This window comes from Pseudonaja textilis, chromosome 2 (assembly GCF_049901715.1).
Source record: "Pseudonaja textilis isolate UNSWEBS1 chromosome 2, rPseTex1.2, whole genome shotgun sequence".
In the NCBI taxonomy this organism is placed as follows: domain Eukaryota; kingdom Metazoa; phylum Chordata; class Lepidosauria; order Squamata; family Elapidae; genus Pseudonaja; species Pseudonaja textilis.
The window spans coordinates 110,897,997-110,919,589 of record NC_141991.1 but is presented as its reverse complement, the minus strand read 5'-3'; the positions used below and the strand labels follow the sequence as shown (position 1 = coordinate 110,919,589).

General features: G+C 41.0%; 1 protein-coding gene across 1 annotated transcript in view; it reads left to right on the top strand.

Moving 5' to 3' along the window:
* The window catches only part of TIMP2 (TIMP metallopeptidase inhibitor 2), a 33,636-nt gene extending 12,631 nt beyond the window's left edge, over positions 1-21,005 (top strand). Inside the window, exons 2-5 of the mRNA XM_026701814.2 lie at positions 12,796-12,896; positions 14,539-14,647; positions 16,562-16,686; positions 18,488-21,005. Coding sequence (XP_026557599.1) covers positions 12,796-12,896; positions 14,539-14,647; positions 16,562-16,686; positions 18,488-18,685 — 533 coding nt within the window. The 3' untranslated portion in view covers positions 18,686-21,005. The remainder of the gene's footprint in view (positions 1-12,795; positions 12,897-14,538; positions 14,648-16,561; positions 16,687-18,487) is intronic.
* The last annotated feature ends 588 nt before the right edge of the window (positions 21,006-21,593 follow it).

The following is a 21,593-nucleotide window of genomic DNA, read 5'->3' as shown; positions in this document are numbered from 1 at the left end:
GGAGCGCCATCACTTGAGACTTTCAAGAAGAGATTGGACTGCCATTTGTCAGAAATGGTGTAGGGTCTCCTGCTTGGGCGGGGGGGTTGGACTAGATGACCTATAAGGTCCCTTCCAACTCTGATTGTCTGTTAACTGTTAACTATCTGTTAATTTGGATTGTACTGATTGTGCTACTGTGTTGTTTTTAATCCAAACAAAGCACCTGACTGTTGTTCTTCCATCCTGGCTATTTAAGCTGCCTATTTAGCCCTTGCAAGTGATTTAGGTTAAAGCAGAGGTGTTAAACTCAATTTCATTGAGGGCCGCATCAGGGGTGTGTTTGACCTCCGGGGGTTGGGGTGGCTCTGACCAGAGTGGGCGTGGCCAGCTAGATGTCACTCGATGTCAGGGGCAGCAACTGGCCCTAGTGTTCTGCCAATGAAAACGGGCTCCTGAGCTCTGTTTTCGGCTGCCAGGGTCTCCTGCAACCCTCTGCCAGTGAGCTCTATTTTTGCTGGCAGAAGCACTGCAGGCTGGTCCTTCGCTGTTTCCAGGGTGGTCCCAAGGGCCAGATCTAAGTACCCCGCAGGCTGGATCCGGCCCCCAGGCCTTGAATTTGACATCCCTGGGTTAAAGCATTGTTCTCCAAAAGAACAAGCAGAGAGGCCATTGGGTTCCTTGCTGTGGTAACTGCTGGGAATGTGAGTTGCTTAATCACATTTTTGTGGATGCGCATGCTGTAGAGAAATATCCAAATTAGCCAACAGTGAACAACAAACAGGAATGGACAAAGCAAGGAGCGATGGAGCTACAATTGCTCTGGCCTGATTTTAGTCATATTTCAATAATGAACAGAGATATTAAGCAAATCTATAAGATCACAACTGCTGGTCATCATTAGTCTCTGCCAGATTCCTGATGTTAAATTAATTTGTGAGAGGAACCATTCTTTGACTTGCAGAAAGGCTAAAGAGATGTGCATAATCTAAGTAAGCAATCAAGCTCATTAAAAGAGAAACTTAATAGGAAATCTTTGCTGCTGCTGCTACCAGTAAGGGAAGACCTATCATTCATATTAGAATAAAGGCATATGCATGTGTGTAATGTAGAAGGAACTGATGAGTGATGGGAGGTGTGAGAAGCTACAGGAAACAGATGGAAGACCTAAATTGCCAGTGTGATATCTCTACATTGGAAGGACAACATAGAGGTATTACCAGCTGAGCTGCTGTATCTGTGAATAATTTGGTGAGGCATATTTAGAAGATTCTGGCTTCCATTTCACAGCCTCAGATACAAGTTTCTCTTGTTTGAGGATGGTACAAAGATGTACATCAGCTAAGCATAGTAAAAAAAAATGAGTAATTTGGGGACTAGAATAGCAGGCCAAATAAATGAAAGAGATGGGGTAAGAATAGGATATTCAGCTAAGTTTTCTTCAACCAATATAATTCAAAAGACCTTTCCAACCTCAAATATCTACTATCTAATCAAGCTATCCTTGCTTCCGTCATATCCATGCACTGATACAGTTCTGAAAGGAACAGAAGAAAGCTTCCTGTTCAGTTTCCTTTGATCTCAATCCAATTGCAACTGCAATTGTTCTTTAATATATTTGCCTGAGGTGGGGCAAGTCGGTGACACACCTGATTGTTTAAGCCCAGTTTTATGTATGAAACCAAGGTAGAGATGACTGAAAGGTGAGGGAATGGTATATTGTTGGTAGAAAGCTGACTTCTGCTTGCATGGGAATTTATCTTTTTGCCTCCAAAAATGTATTATTTCTTGAATGACAAAAACTCTATTAAAGTCTGCTTTGTGAGAGCAAGAATACAGTTTGACTTCCATAAAGTAAGCTGTGAGAAGGAGGCACTGAGCTCTTTAAATGTCATCCAGGCCAATTGTATTGATTACATGATGTCTCTAAGGCAATGCCAGAATTCTTCATGGAATAATAAATATGCTTGCTGAGACTTGATTTGCTTGGCAACATATTTAAGGGATTGTGAATAAAATCAGGCAAGCAGACTGATGGGAGCACAGAAGATGATGGGAAAGGAAAGTCTAATATATCACTGTGTGAAAAGATAATTATATAGCTAGCTCTTGACTTACAGTCACAATTGAACTCAAAATTTCTGTTGCTAAGTGAGGCAGTTGTTAAGTGAGTTGCACCTCATTTTACAACCATATTTCCACAGTTGTTAAGTGAATCACCGCAGTTAAGTGAAATGAGATCATCAAGCGAATCTGGGATCCTCCATTGACTTTGCTTGTTGGAAGCCAGCTGAGAAAGTTACAAATGGTGACCACATGATCCCAGGATAGTGCAACAGTCTCAAATACATGCCAGTTGCCAAGCACCTGAATTTTGATCATGTGACCATGAGGATGTTGCAACAACCATTAAATGTGAAAAATGGTTGTGAATCACTTTTTTCAGTGTGGCTGTGACTTTGAGCGATCTCTAAACAAATGGTTGTAAGTCAAGGGCTTCCTGTAACTGGATGTATGAACAGATCCAAGTTCTGAGGACTGATTGCTAATGGCATCCCTCAGGACAGCTGCCTCATTACTGTACCAAATTGCCATTGGTGTGTCTTATACTAGGAAACATCACTTCTGTAGGAATTTGTTTCAAACATCTAACATGAAATGTCTTTAACCCTAAGCATAATTACATGTTGTAATGCCATTACTTCAGATCTGTAAATTATAACAGATCATGTTCCCAATATGTATTTTGTACACTTTATATTTATATATCTGTGTGTCTGTGTATACTAATACACACACACACACACACACACACACACATATATATATCTGTCTTTATATTTACCAATATATTACAGTTTTGAAAAGCCCTGCTGGTTTTTCCCATTTGTACACATAATAATGTTGAAACCTGACTTTGATTCATTTGCCTATTTCTCATTGGTTACACAGTTTATTCAAATAATTTTGTGTAGCAATACAATATGTTGCAATGATATATTTCTCTAGGTTTTGGTATTTCTCATTGCTCTTAAAGGTAGCCATTTAATAAATCAAGGTATAAATCAGAAAAAAAATGTGCTACCTCATAATATGTGAATTGTTATGCTAAATTTATCTTATGCTTCAATAGATCTCTCTGTTCAATGTTTTGGTCCGGTCCCTTCATTGCTGCGTCAAAGTGGGACATAGATGATCAATAAAGAATTGCTTCTGCCCTGTGATGAAGGGCTCATTAAGATGGGATTGGGTAGCCTGCTGGCTGGTTTATATTCGCATAAATTGACCTGTAACCTCACGTATCCACAGGATATCTATGTGACAAAAATTAAAGTTGCTAAGTAATTCCATTCCCAATGGGCTAAGTTAATTTCTTTCTTATTCAAGACACAGATGTACTTGAAATCAAGCAAAAGCATGCACAAAGGCAATCCATTTGATTTTATTGCTGTGAGGGTTGAAATGTGATCTGCAAATGATGGGATCCATCTTTACAAGGTGCTGAAAGCAGGGTTGAGTTTTGTGAGCCTCTGAGTTGGTGGAATACCCCTGTGGGAATCTGCGGTCATTTGTTGTGAAGAGTCAGTCCAACCAAATATGCAAGATCTTATTGCAGCTGCTTGCAAGTGAAATATGGCAACTACTGTTACACCTGTTAGGAACAAAATGTACTGTGTACTGTTTGCCAGCTAGTTGCAGGGGTGGGATTCCACTGGTATAACAACCGGTTTGGTGATGGCGCACTCCCCCCGCCCGCTCTCCGCATTTCAAAAAGGTTTTATACTTACCTCCTTCTGCAGTCCCTGTGACTAAAACAGCTGAGGCGCGGCCAAAACTGCTCTGCCGCACAAATCAGTTGTACTCTCACAAAAGGGAATAAAGCACAGGAAAGAGGGCGGGCCAGCAGGCCCATATGCTCATCACAGCAAAGCAGTTCACTACCAGCTGATCTTCAGAGCAAGGGGTTCTCCCGAACTGATCCAAACCGGTAGAATCCCATCCCTGGCTAGATGATTATATAACGATCTAGCTGGCAAACTATGAGCCATAAAGAAAATAGAGGCCTTCTTAGACAGGCATTAACCACCACCACTTTAAAACCAAGAATCTTTTCTTACGGTGGTACAAAATGTATACAATATTCAGAAAGTATTCAGACTCCCTTCACTTTTGTCAATTTTGTTATGCTGCAACTGATTCTATAGTTGTTGAAATTCATTTTTTTCTCATTAATCTGCACTCAGTATCCCATAATAACGAAGTGAAAACAGAAATTTCTGTAAATTTATTAAAAAGAAAAAACTGAAATATCACGTTGGCAAGCATCACAAGTATTCCAACCCTTTGCAACAACACATGACATTTAGCTCTGATGCCTCCCATTTCTCTTGATCACTGTTGACATGTTTCTACATCTTGATTGAAGTCCACCTGTGCTAAATTAAATGGATTGGACATGATTTGGAAAGTACATACCTCTCTATAGAAGGCCCCACGGCTGACAATGCATACTGTAGCAGTGCAAAAACCATGAGGTCAAAGGAACTGCCTGCAGAGCTCAGAGACAGGATTATTGCAAGGCACAGATCTGGGGAACGCTGCACTAAAATTTCTGCTGCACTGAAGATTCCTAAGAGCACAGTGGCCTCCATAATTCTCAAATGAAAGAAGTTTTGTATAACCAGGACTCTTCCAAGAGCTTTTCTTCTAGTCAAACTGAGCAATCGGATGAGGGCCTTAGTAAGAGAGGTGACCAAGAACCGGATGATCTCTCTGACTGAGCTCCAGAGGTCCTGTGTGGAGATGGATCAGAATTTCAGAAGGATAACCATGACTGCAGCCTTCCACCTATCTCAGATTGTGGCAGAGTGGCTAGATAGACGCCTCTCCTAGTGCAAAACACATGAAAGCCCACTTGGAGTTTGCAGAAGAGCACCTGAAGGACTCTCAGACTGTGGGGAACAAGATTCTCTGGTCAGATAAAACCAAAATTGAACTGTTACGTCTGGAGGAAACCAGGCACCACTTATCCCGCTGCCTTAAGAAAGTTCAAAATATTCTCAAAGATCCATCTCATCCTGGGCACCCATTTGTGAACTATTACCATCTGGTAGATGGTACAGGATAATAAAAACAAGGACAAATAGGCTGAAAACAGCTTCTATCCCAGGGCAGTAACTCTATTGAATTCTCCTGTATAGTACACTGGAGATGGTATTTAATTTCGTTGTATGATGTGCAATGACAATAAAGTAAACTAAACACCATCCCAAAAGTGAAGCACTGTGGTAGTAGTATTGTGCTGTGTGGGTGTTTTTCATCAGCAGGAACTGACAGACTGGTCAGAGTTGAGGGGAAGCTGGGGATATCCTTAATGAAAACCTCTTCCACAGTGTTCAGGACCTCAGACTGGGCTGAAGGTTCACTTTTCAACATGACAATGATCCGAAGCACACGGCTAAGACAACACAGGAGTGGTTTAGGGACAACTCCGTGAATGTCCTAGAGTGGCCCAGCCAGAACCCTGATTTGAACTCTGTTGAACATCTCTGGAGGGACCTGAAAATGGCTGTCCACTGATGGTCGCCATCCAACCTGACTGAGCTTGAGAGGAGTTGCAAGGAAGAATTGCAGAAGATCCCCCAATCCAGGTGTGCAAAGCTTGCCACGTCATACCCAAAAAGATTCAAGGCTGTAATTGCTGCCAAAAGTGCTTCAACAAAGTTCTGAGTGAAGGGTCTCAATACTTAATGCCAATGTGATATTTCAGTTTTTTTCTTTTTAATACATTTACGGACATTTCTAAAATTCTGTTTTCACTTTGTCACTATGGGGTACTGAGTGTAGATTAATGAGAAAAAAATGAATTTCAATAAATCAGGCTGCAGCATGACAGAATTTACAAAAGAGAAGGGGGTCTGAATATTTTCTGAATGCACTGTGTATAGGAATCAAATATATATGCTCCTCAATCCTCTCTCTGCCCCTCTCCCATTTCTTTCTGCCTCCTTTCTCCCAGCCTCCTCCCTTAGAACTTGGCTAAGAAAATCCAAAGCAGCAAATTCCCTTCTACAAAGCCACTCTGTTCAGCATAGAAATCTTCTTTCTACGAGGTTGCATTTTTTGACAGTGATTCAGCGGCACGTGAGTGGAAAAGCTTGGAGCCATAGCTATTAGCTCGGCCTAAAAACTCAGCTGCTGTCACACAGTTGTTTCAGCCAGACCAAAGGCATCCAAGTCAGGCCACAGGCAGTTTCAAGAGACAGAAAGGGGGAGACGGGACTCTGAACTACAGTTGATGATGGTTGTACCAGATGTGTAGTTCTGCTCTAGAGCCCTAAAACTGGAAAACATATTTGTTTTTCTTAGGTGATACCACCAGATTGACTAGGGCAGGAAATCAACTTCAAAGGAAAGCTAAAACTATTTCTATCGAGAATTTCTATAATTACAAAATCTTGCAAGTCTGATTGTGCTGTAATGTAAATTGGAAATGTGTCTGTTTAAGTCTCTTGCATTTTTGTGTGTGTGTGTGGACTTGTGATTTCTTTTATCCCTTGTTCTGGTAATGGATTGTGCACATTTCTATCAAAGTCACCTTCTTGCCTGCTTATAGAATGCTTGAAAGACCTAGCTAGTAATAAATGCAGAAGGAATCCTTGAGAACTATTAACCTGAAACTGATTTTCAAGATCCTGCTATAAGGGATAATCCAAATTCAGCAGTTTAATAAAGTAACATTTTCAATAGGGCAATGTAAGTATTAGCTTATTTGTAAGTGCCTTTAATGTGGAAAGTATCCAATTGATGTGAGTCATTGAGTGACCAACAGGAAACCTACAAGTTGCATTTTAGACCACAAATAGATTCCCACTAGTCATCAAGGATTTTACTAAAACTAAAGCAAACTGTGGTTTTAAAAACTGCCCTTGTACTTACACTTGAGAAAATGTTTTCAGAAGCTGTGAGCAAATGAAATATTCTTCATCTCAGTTGCCTGTTTTCCATTTTATATACTGGATCATAGGGATATGGAACAGTATGTCATGCAGATTCTCTAAACCACAAAGACAGGAATAGATATAACCCAATAATTAGATGTACTGGTTTTAAAGTCTTTTTCTCAACCCTGTCCCATATCAAGGTGTGTAAACTCTGTAATACTTTGTCATCTGTGTGTGCTCTTGGAGGCAACTTTAGATGGCCTGCTTTTGGTGGGGAGGGAAGAAGTGTGTTTGGGGATTGTTGACAAGTGTTCACATGATCCCTAGCTAGCCTCTGTGCAGCCCTTTGTCTTCTGTTGTGTGTCCTCTGCACAACCTCTTCATTTCCTGAGTTCCTTTACATACATATCACCTTTCTCTAATTTGGACACAACTTTCTCGCCAATGTTATCAGCAAGGGAGAGGAAAGCAGATATTTTTGAATGTTGACAGGTATATTAAAATCCTTGGCAATACATAGGAGCAACCAGCAATGCCAAGACTTGGTAAGATGAAGTAAGTTAGAATTGGTAGCCCAAACATAATACTAAGGGTAAATTTTTGAAATTTCAAATTGCCTAATTAGAACTGTATTAGAAACTTTTTGGCAATCGCAGTGAAAATGAACTGTTGCTCAGCTATAGGTATATATTTTGCTTCTATGTGAGCAACATTCAGTATCTCCTATCATGAATGAGGGGGCTGGAAATAATCCCTGCCTAAAGCTCTGGAGAATCACTTCAGTTAAAGTAAACAGTGGTTGGGTTCGCATCTTATGTTAAACTATGGTTGGATTTCAACAATAATTTGCTGGGGCTCACATATTACATTGAATCATCATAACTGGTTGACAAATCAGAAGGCTAGATTTACACACTAAACCAAAAACCAAACCACCTTTTGGCTTGGCGGAATGTGCACATTGAATCATTACTACCCTAGCTGGACCAAAGATTTAGTTTTCAATAAAACAGCTATATATGGAAAATTTATTTCAAAGTGGGAATGCTGAGTCAGTTTTGTACTGTTTTTGACAGCACATGGAAAATTTGTCAGGCTTAACACAGACATGGACAACAAACCTTCTATATCCAATAAAAATAGCAAAGTTCTGTGGTATATTGAAGACTAACCAATATATTGTGGCAGCATATTTGATAAAGCAGACTGTGACTTCAGGAAAGCCAAAATGGTGTTTATGATGCCAAGAGTCTCTGTTGTTTTTGCTGCCTACAACAAGTTCACATAGCTGCTCTTCTGGAATGTAGGCCTGATTAAACTGGTTGGCAACATGTGTAGGAAAAACACCAGGCTTAGCACATTAAACAGTTGAATAGTGGAATTTGTCACTATAGGGTTTTGTGAGTTCCTGCTGATGAAACTGAAAAATTACAATATTATAATTTTCTACAAAACACTACTACAGTTATCTATAGTTCAGCTTCTGACACCTAGGAGTGTATTTTAAAACCTGTCCTCCTTATAATTGTAAGAGAAAATTATAGATGGTTTTGGTAAATTAAGCCCCCATGCCCCCCCCCCCCAAAAAAAAAAAGTTTGGCCAGAGACATTAAAGAAGAAGCCTCAACTGTTAATCTTCATGTACAGCAGAGAAATAAGGGAAACCATTCTAAGTATTATACAATATACAGCATTCCCATATTGACACGTTCTCTACCCTGTGATTGGATTGTGGGGTAGTTTCGGGGTGTGAATTGTCATGCTTTTTATGGATTAGGTGTGGTATACCTGATTAGCTTCTATTTATGTGGTCTTCAGTCTGTGGTTAGTGTGTTGGCGGTTAATGTGTGGAAAGACTGATCTATATAACCTTCCTACTGTAGTTCAAAGATGCCCCACCTATCATTTGCTAAGGATATGTCTCTCTTTCAGGCATTTCACTGTTGAGACAAGCCGAATGTGTATGGAGAATCCATGGCCCATGGGGGAAGGAGGCTTGAGATAAATATGATTATGATTGGGGCCAGTGATCTGCTAGGCTACAGTGGGCCCACTGGATCTGCTGTGAACCACCCCTTTCCATCAGGACTTGGATGTTCTGGAGTACTATTTTGGCTGCAAGGGAGCCTTGAAGGGCCTTTGCTCCCCCCCCCCCCCACCCCTTTAAAGCTGGTGATCGGTTACTTGATTTAGAGCAGGGTTGTCCAACCTTTCACCTTCCCTGGGCCACATTAGAAGATGAAAATTTGGTTTGGGCCGCACATAAAATAAAATAACAGTAACGATACCTGACCATCCAAAAAAACCATAGAAACCATCCATAGAAAACATAGTTAACATATTAAATTTATTTGGAAATGAAGTTAGTGAGATGTTTTTATTATGTATTATTTATTAAAAATTATTTATTTTTTATCACGGTTTTGTTATCATGGTTTTTTTATCACGGTTTTTTTTATCACGGTTTATTTTCCAGCCAAATTTTGCGGGGGAGGGGAAGCTTGCCCGCCTTGCGCCTACCTCTCCTCCTGCAAATGGCCCGGCTGGATGAGGCAGGACTGGAAGGCAGAAGCAGCAGCGGTGGCGGGGACAGAAGCGGCGGCGGTGGCGGGGGAAGAAGCAGCGGTGGCGGGGGCAGCAGCAGCAGAAGTGGCAGCGGGGGCAGAAGCGGCGGTAGGGGCAGAAGCAGCAGCGGTGGCGGGGGAAGAAGCGCCGGCGATGGTGGGGGCAGAAGCGGTGGCGGCGGGGGCAGAAGCGGCAGCGGGGGCAGCGGCGGCGGGGGCAGAAGCGGCGGTGGCGGCGGCGGTGGGGGCAGAAGCGGGGGCGGGGGCAGAAGTGGCAGCGGGGGCAGAAGCGGGGGCGGTGGCGGCGGCAGCACAAGCAGGAGGTGGCGCTCTGACGGCGCCCGCCTTTTCTGTTGCTGCTTGGCCTGGCGCTCGCCTCGCCCCGCCCCTGCCTCTCCTCCTCCTCCTCGCTGGCTCTGGCACGAAGGTTGGGGTGGGCACTGGGCCGCATTACGAGGCGACTTGGGCCGCATGCGGCCCCTGGGCCGCGGGTTGGACAAGCCTGATTTAGAGCAATATTTCTCCAACTTGGCAATCTCATTCAACTCCACCTTCAACTCTCGGAATTCATTCATGGAGAATTCTGGGAGTTAAAGTCCACACATCTTAAAAGTTGCCAAGTTTGAGGAAAAAACAATTTAGAAGGTGCTGAAGCCTTGAAATTGATGAACCTATTCCTAATTTAATGTACTGTATTTGAAAGGATGGTTGAAAAGGTTCCCCTCTTTCATTTATGTAGCCTGAGCAACTGGGAATTCCTTTCCCAATGGCCCTAGCTTTTCAGTTCCTCTACACATGGAATGTTCTTTTTAAAAAAATCAATTCCATCATAGTATGTTTCCTGGTATGGATGTGGCTAGGCATACAGCATAAAGCTCATGCTGATCCAGCATCTCTGCAATCAGGACATAAAAGAAAAAACTAGTTATTTCATGCCACCTAGTGGCCAATAGGTAAATTATCAGTAACTTTGAAACAGTTATGTATGTGTTTTGTTTTGTTTTGTTTTAAAGCTAAAGATTTCTCCTGTCCAGTTGTGTCTAAGTTTAGGGGGCGCTGCTCATCTCTGTTTTTTTAGCTGAGGGACCCAGCCTTGTCCGAGGATGTTTCTGTGGTCATATGCCAGCATGATCATATGCTGAATGGAATGCTGTTACCCTACCATTGAAGTGGTACCTATTTGTCTACTTTCATTTGCATGCTTTCAAACTGCTAGGTTGGCAGGAATGGGACTTCACCCTGTCACAAGATACTTGGGTCTTGAACTGCCAACCTTCTGGTCAACAAGTCCAGAATCTTAACCTCTGGGCCACTGTATCAGCATTTCACAGCTTCAACACATTCATTCAGGCCTAACTCCTATTTTCAACTCCACGCCCAAGAATCCTTACACAGAGGCAGCATCTAAGCTGCACAAATCCTGGCAGCTGCAACTTTGCAGTTAACACAGAGAAACTATTGCAATTTAGCCACTGTTAGGATAATAGGTCAACAGTCTTTGGGGAAACAAAGGTAAGGGGAAAATGATTCGCTGGAATACCTTGCAGGGATCATCTGAAATGTGTCTGTATGGCAGTTGGTGACAGCTTTGCCCAAAATTGGTGGCATTCAGATTTCAGCCAGGGAAAACCGCCAATCGCTGCCCTTACAATGTTGCACAGCAAGATTTGGTTTTGTCTTGGATCATTGTTTTGCTATTTTACGATCTGAGTTGCTGAGCTTATAAATTAAGTAATATAATTGGAACTCAAAGCAAAAAAAAAGAGTTTATATTATGAACTATAGATGGGCTGAGATAGATTTTAGCAGAGGTAAATCTCATCAGTGTTTTATGTTGTTTAGTTCTAAGGCCCCACTATATCCAGAAACAAAGTTTAAAATAAGATACCTTTAAGTGAATTCTGAGTTTAACAATTGGTTTTCAGCAGCTCAGCTGAATTGACATCACAATCCTTTCACACAAAAAGCCTATTTTTTGTCAACTCAACTTTCTTAATGGATAGTTTAGATGAAATGAACAACAAGCTGGCTTAGTTGTTAGAACTGTTAGGCAGTTTAAAATCAGGAATTATAGGTAACCCTTGACATAACAACCATGTGTTTAATGACCATTCAAAGTTACAATGGCACTGAAAAAAATGACTTGTTACCTGTTTTCATGCTTATTACCATTGCAGCATCTCCACATTCATATGATCAAATTTTGGGTGCTTGGCATATATCTACAATAGCTGCAGCATCCAAGGATCCTAGGATTGTCATTTACAATCTTCCGAAGGAGTTTCTGATGAGCAAAGTCAATGGGGGAAGCCAGATTTGCTTAATGACCATATGATTCATTTAACAAATCTAGTGATTTGCTTAATAACCATGGCAAAAAGGTTGTAACATGAGACATAATTCACTTAACAACTTTTAACAATGGAAATTTGAGGCTCAATTGTGGATGTAAGTTGAGGACTACCTCAACTCTGAAATATTACCAGATCCCAAGCCCATGCCTGCTAGGCAGAACTGAGATTGTTAATGGCTTAGTTTCTTGTGCAAATAAATCAAATTGTGGTTTTTAACAAACCCTGATTAAGCAAATAAGACATGATAAGCCAGTCCTGGTGTGAAAGTGAGTGCAGTCTTGCTTGGTCTCAGCCTAGTGTGATTATCCTGATAGTCCTTGAATAAAAGGTATCCTCTATCCTGCTTTTCACCTCTTCCCTTTACTGAAATCAAATTCTCTTCTTCTTCCCACCCCAAACCCCACAATAGCCTGAAGAATTTATGTACAAAGAGTCTGAATGCAAAATATTTTCATCTGAGTCGAGTCTCAATGTGTTTAGCTTCATTATGGATGAAGAGACCAGAGTTTTAATAGCAAATCTATTTGACAAGAAAAGCTATTAACCTCTGTTTCTCCTATCAGTATTCTTACAGCAGCACATTTTAGTTAAAGTAATCTTCTTTGTCCTGGAGGCTGCTTGCAGATAATGCAGACATTATCCTTATCTTTGAAATAAATAGAACAAGGTGGCATTTCAAATATTGTTGCAAGCTTGAAGGAGTCTATAATCAAAGAACTGCAGAAAGGAAAGAGCAGAAAAGGGCAAAAGGCTTTTTTGTTAGCATCATGCAACAGAAACTCTCCCCAGGATTAATAACCCCAGGTTTTGCTTGTGAGAATAGCTGCCGAGTGCTATAAAGGGAAGGAAGAAGAGTGAGACTCCTGGTTATGTTATTTATAGTCTGCTTAGGAATGGTTCGATTCATCACTGGCACCGCATCCTTCCAACTTCTTTTTTCTCTTTGTATTTCAGTGATCAGAGCAAAGGCTGTCTCTGAAAAAGAGGTGGACTCTGGGAATGACATCTATGGAAACCCCATCAAACGCATCCAATATGAGATCAAACAGATAAAGGTAACAAACAGCTACACGAGAACCCCTAGCTTTGGCTATGTGTATACAGGCAGCCCCCAGGATAAGAATGGCTTCTGTTCCTTATGCCGTCTTTAACTCAAACTTGTATGGAAGTCGGAACTTGTACTTAGCCAATGGGCAGCCTGTTAACTAAAAAAAGGTGGATGACATTATCCTTCCTTGAGCTGTTGAACTGCTGAAGCTGCAAAATGCTTTTAGGAATTGCTGAAAATGGCTGAAAACAGGCTTATATATTAAAAATGCACAGCTTCAGTGGTTCCTGAAAGCTTTGCATAGCTTCAGCACTTCATCGGCTCAAGGAAAGGAGAACACGTGTCTGCCATTTTTAGCAATAGACAGCCTATTTGTATTCAGAGATAGTCTTTACTTTCTGAACTTGGGGACTGCCAGTATAACACTGCCTTATACATACACACAAAGAGGAGCAACAGCAATTCAGGGGGAAACTGCAGAGAGCCTATAAACCTGTTATGTTAGTGCTATTTAGTGCTAGATATTTTCTATGTTTTATTTTCATTTCAGATTTTCAGCTGCCTTGTTTGGAATTATTAAAATATTAGTTTGCTAGTAATCCTTAGGCTAACAAAAGAATAAGAAAAAGGAAGGGAAAGAAAAGCCTTCTAGTCTTAGCTGATAGTGTAAAAACATTGAAAAAACCCTCAAAAGCAAATGAATCAAGGGTTTGCCATATGCTAGAGTGAGATCCAATTGGCATTCTATTCCTACACTGATTTAATGAAAGAAGAACAGAAGAGCTATCATTCTGTATCCTAGAGACACATTGAAAGTCGTATGGAAGAAGCAGCCTTGAAGAGCAGTTTTGGTTTCCTGTTTCTGGAATTTCTTTGGAATTGGCACAGTAATGTTACTCTGGTTTCCCTGCATGTCATCTGTAAAAGTTTCTCCCTCTGCTGGAGAAGCTATTGGGAAACAAATGCTCTTTTTCCATACCTCAGACCTCTAAAATAACTTGATCATAGGTCTCAGTGAACATCCCATTTGCCAGATTTATTAATGATCTATTACTTTATGAATTTTTAAAATACCCCTAAAGTTAGCATTTGTCAAATGGAAATCAGTTGATATAAGATGACATGTCAAATGATAGAATTCACATACCACATTAACCACAACTTTAGTTTCTAAATCACAATTTATGGCTTGACTTAATCTGTGAATCCCCTTGTTGTAATAATAGTTAATGTGTGGCCTTTTAAAAAGAAATAGGTGGCAACATTTTATTGGCATATGGATTGATTTCTCCAGGAGAGAAAACAGATACAAAATATACATGCCTTTCAAAGGACTAAAGAAAATTGTGAAAACATTGGTCACTGTCTTTTGACTGTGTTTGGGAAAGAACTTGGAATAACATTGGAAACACTAGAATTGTCTTCCCTGTCTTGATGTTCTCCAAATGTGCTAGATCACCGGTCCTATAGTTTCTAGGCAGGATTTCTGGAATAAGACCAGCACATCTGGAGTTTGAAAGGGCTGTATCAGAAACATGTCTGACATGATTATTAGCATGAGGAAAGATTGGTGCATTTAAAGATCTCTAAAGGGGTGTTCCATTTTAATGGCGTGGTTGCTTGGCCTCATTTGCTTCTTTCCCTTTCAGATGTTTAAAGGCCCAGAACAGGACATTGAATTCATCTTCACAGCTCCCTCCTCGGCGGTATGTGGAGTGACACTGGATGTTAGTGGCAAAAAGGAATATCTCATTGCAGGTAAGGAATAATACATTTGCAAAGCCCAGAAAAAGAGTAAGAAACAGAAAGCCAATGAAATAGAGCCAATGAAAGACAAAAAAAAAATAAATCCAAACCTACTTTTTACCACTCGAAATAGCCAAAATATTTGACAATTAGCTTTGCAGCAAGAAATGCAATTTCAAATTTGGTGATCATGTACCTTCGGCAACTTACTACTAGGATTTTGCAGTGGTCTTTGACTAGCTGTTTCTTAGAACATAAAGTAATAATCAGGAACCTTAGTCTGACTCTAGTTCAGTTTCCTGTCCAATATAAGATTGATAAGTGAGGTGTCCTTAGTGCTCTCTGAGCTTGGGTTTTTTTCTTGCAGATGTTTCATTACCCAAATTGTGGGTAACATCATCAGTGCTAATAAGGAGTGAGATTTGCTCTCAGTTAATATTTTAGCATCTTTCCCTGTCGGTGGTGGTGGTGGTGTTAGAGGTTCTTTAGTTGGGCTGCCTACTGTTGGTTTATTTGACAGTTCCTTGATTAAGGTATTGTATATTTGATTGTTGGTCTGATGTTAATTTTGGAATTAATTTGTGATCATCTGGATCTGAGTGCTGATGGGGAAGCGTTCTGGTCTTTTTGTTCTCTTTTTAGCTTGTTGATTGTCTCTGTTGCATAGTGTGTAGGTATTATGTCTGTCTATCCATTGATGGCAAATTTGCCAGGGTGCCAAATTGCTAGAAGATTCATAGTGCAGGATCTTATAATACCAGACATCCACAATTAGGGGCTGCCCAGCTTCATCTTAAATCCCTGTAGTTCTCCCAAATTGCAAAATGTCTTCAAACGATTAGCTGAATTCTGCGTCCCTAGCAGTTTCTGCCTATTATTTCTAGAAGAATAGAATACTTCTGTTTCGTCTTCCTCATGATAGCTCTTCAGGCTTGTAATGTTTGATATCAATTGCCCATAATTTTTTCTTTTTCAGGCGTAGCCATTGGTGAGGGCAGCAAAGTGTGAGAGAGTGATGCAACACACAGGCACATGTCATGATGCAAAATCTGTGACATATGTGCTTGTTGGGACACCACAATGTAACTGAAATTTATATCGAAACCTCATTCTACATGGATCATCAGTTTCCCATAATCTCAGTTTGCCACATATGCTTGTGTTTACAGGCTAAACAAATTTACTTCTTTGAAATGTTCTTTATGATATTTGCTTTTTAGTTCCCTTACCATCCTACTTATTCTTCTCTGAGTATATTCCAGTTTTTCAAACTCCTTAAAAGATGCCAGAAATGGGGAACAATATTTCATGTGTAGCCTAACATGGAATAGAGTATACCTATTACTTTTAATTTTTTTTTCAAAAAATGAATGTGAAATGAGCATACTATACATCACAGCCGGAGCTTTCAACTTCTTCTTTATTTCCACAAATATATGTTGAGTTGTTGACCCTATATTTTTTAAGAGAACTTATAAGAAAAAAATGGCTGATTGTTAGGAGGTGATCACTAAGCCGCAGTTAGATGGGGAGGCAAGACTGCAATAGGAGGGATTGATTGATTTGCCAATTTGCTTTGGGAAATAGTTAGTTTATGATAGATGATGCCCAATGTGGCAGCCATTTTGTGAATATTCAGTTTCCCCACAAGGGCAGCCATTTTATGAATCTAAAGTGTGATCTGAAAATTTACAGTGGTGCCTACCAGCTGCCATTCCCCACCCCCCCAATTGATTGGAAACTCTGTCAGGAGAGTGTAATTACTTACAAATCAATGTTTGTTTTAGCTCTCATTTACAATTTAGGTTTCCCAATCAAGTTTAAGCTTAACTTAAATTAACTTAAATTATAAGTTAATTCTGGAAATAATCAGGAAAATGCCCTCTGGCTTGCAGGCTGCTATTCATAATTGCTTTGTTCTCTCAGGGAAATCGGAGGGTAATGGCAGGATGCACATCACCCTTTGTGATTTCATCGTTCCTTGGGATTCCCTCAGTGCCACCCAAAAGAAGAGTCTCAACCAGCGGTACCAGATGGGCTGTGAATGCAAGGTAAACTCAAATTTATTTAATTATTTGTTTATATGTTTTATATAATTGCCCATCTCAATAAATGATTCTGGGGTGGCTTACATTCATTATAAAATGTAAAAACAAAACCAATTAAACAATACAAAGTAAACATATAAGGTCATTGAGTGGAACTATTGTCATGGATGTTAAAATGGTCAAGAAACTGAACCCTCAACTCACTCAGAACCCCAGGCCCATGCACACAACCAAGCCTTTATGGTCTTTAAAAAGGCCCACAAGGTCGATGCCTTCTTGATCTCTGAAGGGAGAATTTTCCTGAGGGCAGAGGCTACGGCAGAGAAGGCACATCTCCTAGTTCCCTGTCATTCCTTGGCTGCATGTGATGTGATATGCCTAACTTGCTGGATCATTGGCAGGTAGAAATGACTGGGAGAAGACTGTTCCTTAGTTAACACCTCCCCGAGTCATGAAGGGCTTTAAAGGTGATAAGCAACACTTCGAATTGTACCAGGAAGCACACCGGCAGCCAATGCCATCCACATAGCAGTGGTGTTAAAGTGCATCAAGCATCCAACACCTTTTACTGCTCATGAGGCCGCATTTCATATCAAGTTGTAGCTTCTGAATGCTCCAGGCCAGTCCCCTGTAAGGTACATTATAACAACTCAGAGAAGAGGTCATGAGGCATAAACAACCCTAAATAAAGCCTCCCAATCCAGGAGCAACTGCAATTGGCTCATAACCATAAGATGTGCAAAGGCCACAGATGATACCTGATCTTCTAGCAGGAGCTGTAAGTCCCAGAAGACCCCAGAACTGGGCCTGGGGTACCCCATAAAGTAGAGGCCATTGGCTGAATCCCGCCCCCCCCCCAAAATATCAACTCTGACTGGAAATGACCCTAAAAGTAGAATCAGCTCAACACAGCCCCATCTAATTCCCCAAACCGGTTCAGAAGGATACCATGATCGCTAATATTGAAAGCTGCTGCTATGTCAAGAAGAGTGAGGATGGTTACACTGTACTCACCTTGCTCTTGCCACAGGTCATCTATGGGTGTAGGATGCGATCTTAAACTTATAACCTGGCCTGAACCCTTTCAACTTTGGACCTTCTGCAAGGAGCAGAAGAAGTGTGTTCTTTTAGTTGGTGGCTCCTGTTTGCTCTTTAGTTTGCTTTCTTGGAGGCATTGGCAGAGTAAAGTAATAATTCAGTTGAGGAATTCCTAACCCACCCCAATCCCCAAGGATCTGGGTGATGTACAGCCTCAAAACAAAAGAAAAAGGCCATGGGTAATTAATTAATACCAAAAATCAGAATCTTAATTCAGATGGCAGGCTGACATGAAACAGATTTAGCTTGCTTCCAGAATTGCAGACAGATAAGGTTGCCTGGACGACCGCTGGTGAATGATGCAGAGGCTACTAGGCAGAATTACTGCTCTCTCTCATTCATACCAGATAGGCAGACTCCTGTTGCCCAAGACCTTGTAGGCTCTTATAGTTGAATGAGATCTTGGAAGTGTTCTAGCCCAACAACCTGCCCAAGGCTGTGTTATTCAGGGCTTTAAAACACTTCAAATTGGACCCGGAAGCCTACTGGTAACTAGTGCAGGCACTTTAAAATGCACATAATTCCATACTGATGGTATTGTCTTGCTAGTAGTCTTGCATGCTAACCTGTCAGATTGCTCAGATTTTTGGTCCAAAGTGCTGCAATACATGGAACTTGAATCTAGTGCCAGCAAGGTTAATCAGATCTTCGATCGTAATGCTAGGAAATCATGTAGCTAATGGTATTTTTTTCTCTCTCTCTGAAGATTTCCCGCTGCCCCTACATCCCCTGCTTTGTCTCTGCTCAGGATGAGTGTCTGTGGACTGACTGGGTGACGGAGAAGAACATCAATGGGCGGCAGGCAAAACACTATGCCTGCATCAAGCGGAGTGATGGTTCCTGTGCGTGGTACCGTGGAGTGGCTCCCCCTAAACAGGAGTTCCTTGACATTGAGGATCCTTGAGTTCCTTTGGCACCAGCAGCATGGCTTGCAAGGAATTAGATTGGTCCACATTTGACATCACTTCCTGGAAACAGCATGAAAATAAAAACTTATGGGCAGGCCAGTAGCAGGGGGTGGGGAGTGCTAAGGAAAGGGATGTTGAGGCCATTCATACATTGCTTCTTCTGCTTCTTCCCCTGTGCTGTTCCCAGTGAGTGTCTTCTTACTCTATGGGTTTCAGCCAAGTTATAATGGCGGAAGGCAGCATCAACAGTATGATTGGCTGAGAGGTGTTGTCTCTGATTCTGGGTAGCAGGCCTACCAGGTTCTTACTGTCTTGAGAGACATCCCTCCTTGTGAAGAAAGCTTGTAAACCCTCTCTTTCCCACTCTCCCACCTTCTGCCTGGGTCAAAACCCAAAATCTTTCCACATATGAAATTATTCCACACTTACTATTTTAGAGCCATTCCTTTCTCTTAAGACACATATACAGAGAGACATGTGGCCGGCTGAGATTAAACATGCATTTTGGGCTCCATGAAAAGTGGTAGTGGTGTCATCAGTTAGGGCACCCTTTTGCACTGGCAAAGAGAGTTGTGTTATCTTCCAAGGACTAAGCAACTCTTTGAAAATTGACTGTCCAAGAGAAACAGTATCTTCTTTCAGGATACTTTATGCTACAAAGTTAATATATATAGCCTGGAAGACCTAAGAGTTATATGCAGCTTCTAGCTTTGCGTCTGGAATAATCAAATTTCAGTTTTTAAAAAGTGTTTCAGGATATGGACTTACTCCATATGCTTAACCCACCTTCTTTTTCATCTTTATGCCATTAATGTAATTCTGATGTCACGGTCTCTCTTAGCCAGTTCTAAGGTTTACTATTTCTATTAGGATTTTGGAACTTTGTAGACCAAGGAATTGTCATCTTCCTCCTGATCCTCCAAAGTTCCAGGCACAGAATGCTTTTTAATCAGGCCGAACACAGCTCCAAGCCCTGCGGCTTGCTGAATGGAGAAATAAATTATTACAACAAGAATTTCACAGAAGGTAAACATTTATGTTCTCTCCCCAAATATGCGATTAGGAGAGCTGGCCAGTGATCCACACACATTTATTAAACTGTGATTATAAATGCTCCTTTGGAGTAATGACAAAACCCTCCACTGTCTGAAAAGGAGTGTTGTTCAGTCCAGCCCTTCCATTCCCCCTTCTGAGCTTGTCCTTTCTTTTCTGGATTTCCCCAAGCTCTGGGTCCGCGCCCCACTTTTTGGGGATTCTCAGACCTAGATCTGAAGGATACTCACACTTATTCTTAGCCAGGCCTGCCCCCTGTGGCCTTTTCATGCTGTTCATCAAGGTAGAATTTAAAGATGTCATCCTGGGCCAGTCTGTTGATTTCAATATATTTTTAAAACAAGAAAAAGGAAAAAGAATCTGTTCAGTCCAGTATAAGACTCCTGTTTTACTTCCTGTACGGTTATATCCTATGTGACATTTACCTTCTTTCTCTCTGTTGATACTTTTTGATTTGTAATTTTTTTCAGTTTGTTTCAGCAATCAGTTGTATCATTCCTCTATTATGTTTTTTTTAATGTCCTTGTTTAGCTGTTAGATTTGCACTTATTACTTTGTAAAGGGGTTCTACGTTGGAAGCTTTTAACATACAGTGGGGAAGAATGTCAAACGTACGGAGGACAGTGTTCCTTCCCTCATTGCGGAATGCCAGCAGAAGCAGTATTCTGTTCCTGCCTTCTCCTCTGGTTTCTCCTGCAGCATGTGTAAGTTTTTGACAGAGACTGGAGGGTGGCAGCAACATGTGGCTGCTTCTTGCTAGCTAAACTGCAGCTCCCAGCCTGCCAGCAAGCAAACTAAGTTGGCCATTTGAGTAGCGGTGTGAAAAACAATATAAAAGACTCCTCAATTGGCTTAATTTATAGCTGTGGGTTTTAGTGTCATGCATAACTTTCCCTGAAACACCCATAACAGAACAGTTTCCCCTCCACGCCAGCAATTCGAAAATATTTTTAAAAATAATAATAAAGAGTTTACATTATTTTCAAATCTTTGCTTAGTGAGTATGAAAAAATAAGTTAACTTGCTGCCGTAATTTAAAGCTTTTTGGGGAGCAGCTGGGGTGGGAAGATAGTTTGGTGGGTAGAATAATATGGGGTGGGTTGTTTTTGTTGTTGTTGGATTCTGAAAGCTGAGATTTTCTTGTGCTGGGAACACATGAAAGTTGCTGAATAGACAAGCAGACTGTGCATGTCTCTGACGCTTTGTATAATTCGTATGTGGACACTTGAGTCTCCGGACAATAAACAGTATTATCAAAGAAAATGGAAACAGGCTCTTTTTGGGTGGCATACACTTTTTTTCTGCTGAGGGGCAGCCAAAATTCCTGCAGGGTCTCTTAACCACTTAATAGTTCAGAACATTTGAATAGAAAAATACAGGCGAATCAGTGGAGGACCCCACTTCCTTTCCGTAGCCGCAGCGTCAATGGCTTTAAATGTCCTCCTCCCACCTATTTTCAGTATTTCTGCCATGTTCTTGATGTTCCCTTCCCAATCCAAAATTGGAGCTACCAGTTGTCTGAGTGATGGCAATTAATAATCCTGCAATGCTGTTTATATCAGTACACCAGGTGTGATGACCCAGAGTGTAACACAAATGTAACAAAATCCAACACGTAAATAAATGTCCTTTAATGCCTCCAACTTGGCCCCACTGTTCAATAGTTCTTAGTTGGAGATAAAACGTACTCAAAAATAGTCTTCAAAAGAGAGCAATACAGTCCAAATTTAATGAGCAGATAGAGGTGAAAATAAAAACCAAACAAATTACAATGATGAAATTTCTACAACGGAACAGGAGAAATATTTATCCAATTCAAGGAGATAAGAAGGCACAGTCTGTTGGGAGGAT